Genomic DNA, 7,929 nt, shown 5'->3' on the forward strand with positions numbered 1-7,929 from the left:
ATAATAACAGTAGTATTAACTGGTCTTCTTTATAGGTATGAATATTACCCTATCACAGACAACAATGTACTTCAAGATAGATCTTGAAATGTTCTTTTTGATGATGAATGAGATGATGCTATTCCTCCTCAATTTGTTATTTCCAGCATAGTAAACTATGATTTCCTGATTCAAGATGGCCAATACCAGTACATTTCCGTTCACTAGTGCCTAGGATATTAATCCTATGTGTTCCATTTCATTTTTTTTTTTTTTTTAAGCAGGATATCTGAAGTTTATTTCTGGTTATCCAATGTAACATTTCCAATAGGAGTCACATAAAAGGATTATATTTCAACAATAAAATCTGCTTGTATTAAATAGGATAGATACCCTATTAATGTAGCTAACTAAAGAATATAAACAAAAACCTAGAAGAAATTAAACAAATCTACTTCTTGGAGCCTATTAGCATTTATGGATGGAAAACTAATTAGAAAGCTATATGCTAATGTTAATGTACAAAACCACAGCCCTATGTACATGCTTTAAAAGTATCTTTAGTTATTGCATAGCAGCTAGAACATTACTGGTTAATTTTCTGATTTTCTATTAGAAATACTTGAAATAAAAGTCAGAGGAAAACTATGTTCTCATATCTAATCTTAGGCAAATGTGTTCTCGATCTCATCCTGTCAAACAGTAGTTTCCAAGGAGATTTTTTTTTTTTTTAATGTTTTTTTTTGTGAATTATATGATAGTTTACATGAGAGAACTTTAGTTTTACATTCATTCCATCGTATATCATTTCATTGCCATGGTTCCTCCATTTCATTTTTACAACTCCCAATTTACCTGGATACACACTTTATTCCACATTCTGATTATTAATGGATGTTTGCAGCTATTTCTCCTCATTTCGAGCTATACCCCATCAGCAAATGAAGATCCCAAAAGCTTTACTTCATTCACGGTCAACTCTGTTTTGAGGAGGAAGTTCTTCCTTAGTCATATTGTAGAGTGCCTTCTAACCTGAAGGTCTCATCTTCTGGCACTATACCTGACTCTTGTTGTTGTTGTTAAGTGCCATCAAGTCAGCTCTGACCCATAGTGACCCTGTATAGTGTTTCCAAGGAGTGACTGGTGAGCTTGAACCACCGACCTTGCAGTTCAAACGGCTTTGCAGTCTGGTGCATTAACCCACAGCACCACACCAGGACTCCATTCTGATGTTATTCATAATGTTTTTATCTGCTGGCACTGTATCTGACTATGTCCCACTGTTATTCAGAAGATTTTCAGTGGCTAAACATTCAGAAATAGTCTGTCTCTGCTTCTTCTTAGTGTGTCTTAGTTTGGAAGCCCAACTGAAACCTGTCCACCATGGTATTTAAAATACTGCTGGTATTTAAAATACTGGTGGCATAGCTTCCAGAATCACAGCAACAGGCAAGTGACCCCAGTACAACAAACAGACAGACAAATAGTCGAGTCAAACAATGGACAGGTCTATAAGGAGAACCATGACACTAGTGAGGAACACATACCTTTGAATAATCAACCATTTGAGATCAAAAGGGCACCATTTACCCCAGGACAAAGTCCAGAAGGGGTAGGAAAGATGGAGGAATGGAAACAAGAAACACAGGGAGAAAGTGGAATAAGTGAAGTTTACATTGTAGGGATCGCAATCAATGACATGAAACAAAATGTGTATAATTAGTTGAATGGAAAACTGATCTGCTCTGTCAACCTTCACCCCATTCACAATAAAGAGTTCAAAGATAAATAAATAAAACAATTCACAAACTAGGAAGAATCATCTGCAGTGCATCAGACAAAAGGCTAATTGCCCAAATTTATAAAGACAGCATGCAAATTAATGAACATGAAACAGATCCCATGGCAAAAAGGATCAAAGATCCAGAGGCAGTTCACAGAAAAGGAAATACAAATGCTTCAGACATGTGAAAAATGCTGACTCTTAACTCATAATGGAAATACAAGCTAAAACGGCATTGATATACCATCAATCTGGCGATAGCCAGAAAGTCTGAAAAGCTGTTTTCATAGGTACAACCACATATGGCTGTTTTTGTTGTTGCAAAGTACCATTGAGTCAGTATAGCATTCCCAAGACGTGGCTGGGAGGTTTGCACTGCCGACCTTCTGGCTGGCAGTCCAGTGCTTATCCTACAGCATTATACCAGGATTCCATACATGGCTGAGAAGGCAGGAACTGGTGGCACTTCTAAGGAGGTAGTTTGGGAACAACATACAGCTACTATATGATCCAGTAGTTCCTAGGTTGTTGTTGTGAAGTACTGTCGAGTCGTTTCCGACCCATAGTGATCCTATATAGGGTTTCCGAGCAGCTGGTATTTACCCCAAATTAATAACAGCACATTCCATACATAGATTTGTTCATGAGTGTCCAAAGCAGCTGTTTTTATAATATATAAACACTGGAAACAATCCAAATATTAATTCAATAATGAGTGGATACATAAAATATGGTATTTCCCTATCAGCAACAAGAAAGAATTAATTATTGATGAAGTCAGTCAGTCACAAAAAGGAAAGAAATAATATTTTATGATCTCATTCATAGAAAGTATCTATAATAGGCAAATGTATAGAAACCAAATTTTACTAGGGGCTAGAAGGAAGGGGGAAAAGGAAGTTATTGTTGAGGAAGCGTTGCATTTCAGTTTAAGGTGATGGAAAATTTGGCAGTGGATATTGATGATGGCTGTGTATTATGATTAATGTAACTGGTATCATTAATTGTCCACACGGACAATGTTACATTGACAAATGCTATGCCCTATACGTATTTTATTCAACAATAAAAAGGAATGAATTCTTAAAAAAATAAACAACTATCAGAATTATACATATCCACAGCAATTCCATTTCCTGGTCACTGCCCCATTGTACCAGCAGAGAACTGACCACTGGGATGTCCACTAGGCCCATCAACAGAGTGAATCTGTAAGGAACCCCCAGACACCTGTGTGAATGGGGAAGCTCTTCAGGTACTGGAACTAAAGGAGCTCACAGAATCTTGTTAAGGTGCAGAATAGAATGGATAGTAAGTTACCACTTGTGGGTAAAGAAAAAGGAGGACAGGAAATACACGCTGGTTAAGCATTCCACTGCAAACCAAAAGGCTGCTGGTGGTTTGAACCCACCAGCAGCTCTGCAGGAGAAAAATGTGGCCGTCTATTTCCATAAAAACTTACATCTTTGGAAAACCTTATGGAGCAATTCTCCTCTGTCCTATAAAGTAGCTAGGAGTTAGAACTTACTCAATAGCAATGGGTTTTTGGGGTTGTTTTATAGATGCATATCTTTGCATATGTGCTCTGAAAGGCACAAAAGATGTCTCTGTAAAAAGGGACTTGAGGCCAAGACTCTCACTGTGTAGTGTCTTCTGCTTTCTGCATTTTGGGTCATGTCAATGTGTTGCAAGGTCAAAAATTCATGAAGCTGGCTAGTATCAAAGACCTAAGGGAGACTGTGGAGAGCTGTGACCCTCCAGCAGTGCTGGTGAGAACGTAAATGGATACAGCCACTGTGGAAAACAGGTAGGAGGTTGGGGAGAAAATTACACATAGAATTATCATATGAAAACAGGGACTTTGACAGAGACAAGGATCCTAGTGTTTATTGCAGCCCTGTTCACAATAGCCAAAAGGTAGAGACAACCAGGCATCTATCAACAGATGAATGGATCAACAAGATGAGCTGGAGTCATACAATGGGATGTTATTCAGCCTTGGCTTGAGGACTCTGAGCACAGGGCCCCCCTCCCTCCAGGGGCAGCAGGTCTAGCTAAGGCTTCACATGCTGGGCTCTCACAAGAGGACCAGAGCTGAGAGGAAGGCAGCCTGGTGCTTGAGAAGCTGGTACCAGCAGTGATGAAGGGCTCCAATCTGCCCGCCCCCAGAAGAAGACCTAGCATTGATCTGCCCAGCTCCCCCAGCTCTCCACTGGGATCAAGCAGATGGGAGCTGACCCGCTAAGAACTGGGCACAGCCCAGAGGAGGTGCTCACAGCGTTTCCAGCCCAACCTGGGGTGCCAGCTGTATAGTTCTTGCATGTGTCTGCTTTGCAGCCAGCGGGAAAGTGCTTTCCAGATGGGACTGTGGAATTTCAAGGGAGGCCTCAGGATAGTGTGACAGGCAAGAGGAAAGCGCTGAGGACCAGGGGTTTCATGTTGCTCTTTGCATCTTTAAGATGCCAGTCACCATTGGTGTGCTGATGACCCCTGACTGGCTCCAGGTCTGTCTTTGAGCTCCAGCTGAGCTTGGACAAGCTTGTGGATGCCCACAGGCACCTCACCCTCCACAAAGGCCAACCTGAGCTCACACAACTTCCCTCTTCCTGGTCCTGTTCCACTGGGAAGTTGGCCTTACCCACCTGGATCCATCTGACAGGATCATTTCCTAAACAGCATGCAGGGCTGAGCCACGCTCTGGGAGAGGAGCGCTGACCCAGCTAGCTCTTCCGTAACTGCTCATGGGCCCTGTGCCCACTGGGGCCTCAAAGGAGAAGGCACCAGAACAGGCATCCCACACCACACACACTGTAGGGGGAGTGAGAATGGGACTCCATAATATACGAAGCCCACCTCTCCTAGTCCTGGGGACTGGGGACACAGAGGTGGGTAGAGCTGCTTCTGGCATCCAAGGAACTCCCAGACTAGGAAGGGTGGACTGAGGGAGGGGCAGGGTCCATAGATGAAAACCTCAGTGCAGATGCTCAGGAATGTGGCAGGGCAGTCTGTAGGGATTCTGGGGGGAGGGAGAGAAAGGGAGGGCAAGCAATCTGCTGAAAGCAAAGAAGAGGAAGAAAGGCTATGGTCAGAAGTGTTTCCTGTAGCAGAAGCTGAGGGCAATTGTCCCACAAGCCCAGGTCATGCAAGGTCTGGATCACTCAGGGAGCAATGGGAGGCATGAATGGGCTTTAGGTAGGGAGGGATCAGGGTTTTAGAAAGAACTGAAGAAGGGAGTAGAAGTCAGGGACAGCCAGCCAGAGGGCCTGTCTGATAGCTCAGTTACAGGGATTTAATTCAGGACCCTCCACTTAGCAAATGGAAGACCTTGGACAAGTGACTTAAGCTCTTTGTACCTCTGTTTTCCCAGCTGCAAAATGGGATAATGACGGTACCTGTATCAGAAGGTTGCCAAGAGGGTGAAATGAGTCAGTAAAGACCCACATGTGAGCTCAGTGCTTGGCTTATAGTGACTGCTCAGGGTTAGCAATGAGACCAACTGTAATTATGATCCAGGGGAGGGGTGGTGTGTTCAGGCTCTTCCTCGGCCACTGCAGCCTCCCTTGTCCCCTCCCAACCCAGGTGGAGGTAGCCCTTACCTTGTGAAGCCAGTGCAGGTTCATCTGCTGGCCCACGGTGATGTGACATAGTGCCAGGATCTGAGGAGGGAACCCAAGGGAGACAGATTCCACGTGGGACCAGAGGGCACCCACCGCTAACCAGGATCCCCAGACGCCCATGCCCCACTGCCTGACTCTGAGCCCAGAGTCAGTAAGCCCTCCCCACAGACGATGGGGTGGTAGTATAGGACAAGCACTGGAATGCTAGTCACAAGGTCGCTATTCAGGGTAGCTATGAGTTGGAACCTACGTGTGACAGCACTTATCAACAACAATAACAGGTGATGGGAATTCCCAGCCTTGCCCTGCTCAGCCTAGCTTTCTCCCAGTGTCTTTCAGGTTCCTGGGTTCCCTTTCTCTGGGATTTCTTTTCAAGGGAACCACAGGGCCTGCTGCACTTGCATGCTCCAACTTAATCCACCAAATGCTTCGTGAGTTCCAGCATTCTGGAACAGACTTGAGCCTCATCCCGAGGAGCCCCAGTCCATCAGGGGGACTGATTTGGGTCTGAATGGGCAGAGTATTGGGAGCAGGCACCCAACTCAGAGCTTCCCAGAAGAGGGACAGCTGCAGTGGGCCCCAATAGCTGGGATGGCTCTCACCAGGCAAGAGAACATGCCTAGAAAGGACAGCCAAGGAAGCTTGACAAAGCAAGAAGGCCTCCCACATCGGAAGACCGAAACCTCAGAGCTACCACAGCACAAGGGGCCCTGGGGAAAGCCAACCTCCCATCTGGGAGCAGGGCAACCTGCCCCACTGGACAGCCCCCACGTACCACCAGGCCTGTGATGTAAGCGAAGGCAGCAGCTGTGGTCACGAGGATGGGCACAGACCAATCGCTCCAGTAGCCCATGCGGTTGTAGAGGTACCTGCAAGGAGGAGAAGGGGCAGAGGTCAGACCTGGTCCAGGAACCAGGATGATGTCATTGATCAAGAGGGTTGTGAACGCTAACATAGCTAGGCAGGCCACAGACCCAGCTCAGTGATCAGGTGCTGCCGATCAAGTCCTGAAGCTTCTCATGGCCCCAAGCATCAACCACACCTGCTCATGGTGGGAAACCCAGAGAATCTAAGAGGCCTAGAGAAATCGACAATTCCTCAAAGTTCTGTGCATTCCATGTTGCGATTACTAATGGATGTTTGCAGCTGTTTCTTCTCATTTTGAGTTGCTCCCATCAGCAAATGAAGGTCCCAAAAGCTTTGCTCCACCCATGTAATTAGGTCAACTTTACTTTTGAGGAGGCAGTTTTGTCATGTTGGGAGTATCTTCCAGCCTGAGGGGCTCATTTTCCAGCACTGTATCGGACAATGCTCCACTGCTGTTCATAAGGTTTTCAGTGGCTAACCATTCAGAAGTGGTCTACCTCTACTTCTTCCTAGTCTGTCTTAGTCTGGAAGCTCTGCTGAGATCTGTCCGTCTTGGGTGACCCCAGTGGTATTTAAAATACCTGTGGGACAGCTTCCAGCATCGCAGCACCACAGTACGGCAAACTGACCGACAAGGAGTGGTTCTACTGTCCGGAAGTAACCATTTCCAAGACTTTGCAGAAATTTCTTCCTGTGGGTTTATTTACATATTTGTATACGCAGTAGACCCAGAGCCATGCTGTGAATGAGTGGGATGCTCACATAAGATTCATATCTCTGCCTGCCTCTTACCGGAAGGTCTTTGCAGAGGCAACAAGCTTCAGGGTTTCTAAGATGCCACAATGCTGAAAGTCATTTTTCTTTCAGGGCTAAAATGTGTAAATATGAAAAGATGGGGCCTTAGAATTGATGATGTAATATAATACTTGGCTCCTCTTTAGTCTTAGTTTCCTCATTTAAAAGGTGGGGGTAAGAACAGAATCCCTTTCATAGTAGGGGTAAGTGGTCAATAAATAAATACTTCTTTTCTTAATAAAAAACTCATTGATGTCAGTAAAATCCCCACAGAAATGTGATTTTTAACAGTCAAATGGTACTCTATTGAATTAACGAATCATAATTTATGTCAATTCCCTATTCATGGTACTTAATAGTTTCCAATTATTCACAATTATAAATTAACACTAAGATGAAAATTTTTGTACATATATCTTTCCGTAATTTGAATTATTTCCTTAGGATGTTGTTGTTGTTGTTGTTAGGTGCCATCAAGTAGGTACCGATTCATAGCAACCTTATGCACAGCAGAACGAAACACTACCTGATCCTGGGCCAACCTCACTACTATTGCAACGCTTGAGTCCACTGATGCTGCCACTGGGCCAATCCATCTCGCTGGGGGTCTTCCTCATTTTCTCTGACCCTCCACCTTACAAAACATGATCTCCTTCTCCAGCGACTGGTCCCTCCTGACAATATGTCTGAAGTACGAGAGACGAAGTTTGGCCATCTTGGCCTCCAAGGAGCACTCTGGCTGCACTTCTTCCAGAATGGATCTGTTTGTTCTTTTGGCAGCCCAAGACACTTTCAATATTCTCCTCCAACATTATAACTCAAAAGCATCAATTCTTCTACGATCTTCCTTATTCACTGTCCAGCTTTCACATGCATATGAGGTGATTG

At 44.5% G+C, this 7,929-nt stretch overlaps 1 protein-coding gene across 1 annotated transcript in view; it reads right to left on the minus strand.

The window, feature by feature from the left end:
* GDPD5 (glycerophosphodiester phosphodiesterase domain containing 5) overlaps positions 1 to 7,929 on the minus strand; it is an 82,148-nt gene that overhangs the window by 29,173 nt on the left and 45,046 nt on the right. Inside the window, exons 4-5 of the mRNA XM_006875422.1 lie at positions 6,155 to 6,248; positions 5,359 to 5,418 (exon numbers count right to left, since the gene is read on the minus strand). Of these exons, the coding sequence (XP_006875484.1) occupies positions 5,359 to 5,418; positions 6,155 to 6,248 (154 nt within the window). The remainder of the gene's footprint in view (positions 1 to 5,358; positions 5,419 to 6,154; positions 6,249 to 7,929) is intronic.

Source organism: Chrysochloris asiatica, unplaced genomic scaffold, assembly GCF_000296735.1.
Source record: "Chrysochloris asiatica unplaced genomic scaffold, ChrAsi1.0 scaffold00326, whole genome shotgun sequence".
Lineage (NCBI taxonomy): Eukaryota > Metazoa > Chordata > Mammalia > Afrosoricida > Chrysochloridae > Chrysochloris > Chrysochloris asiatica.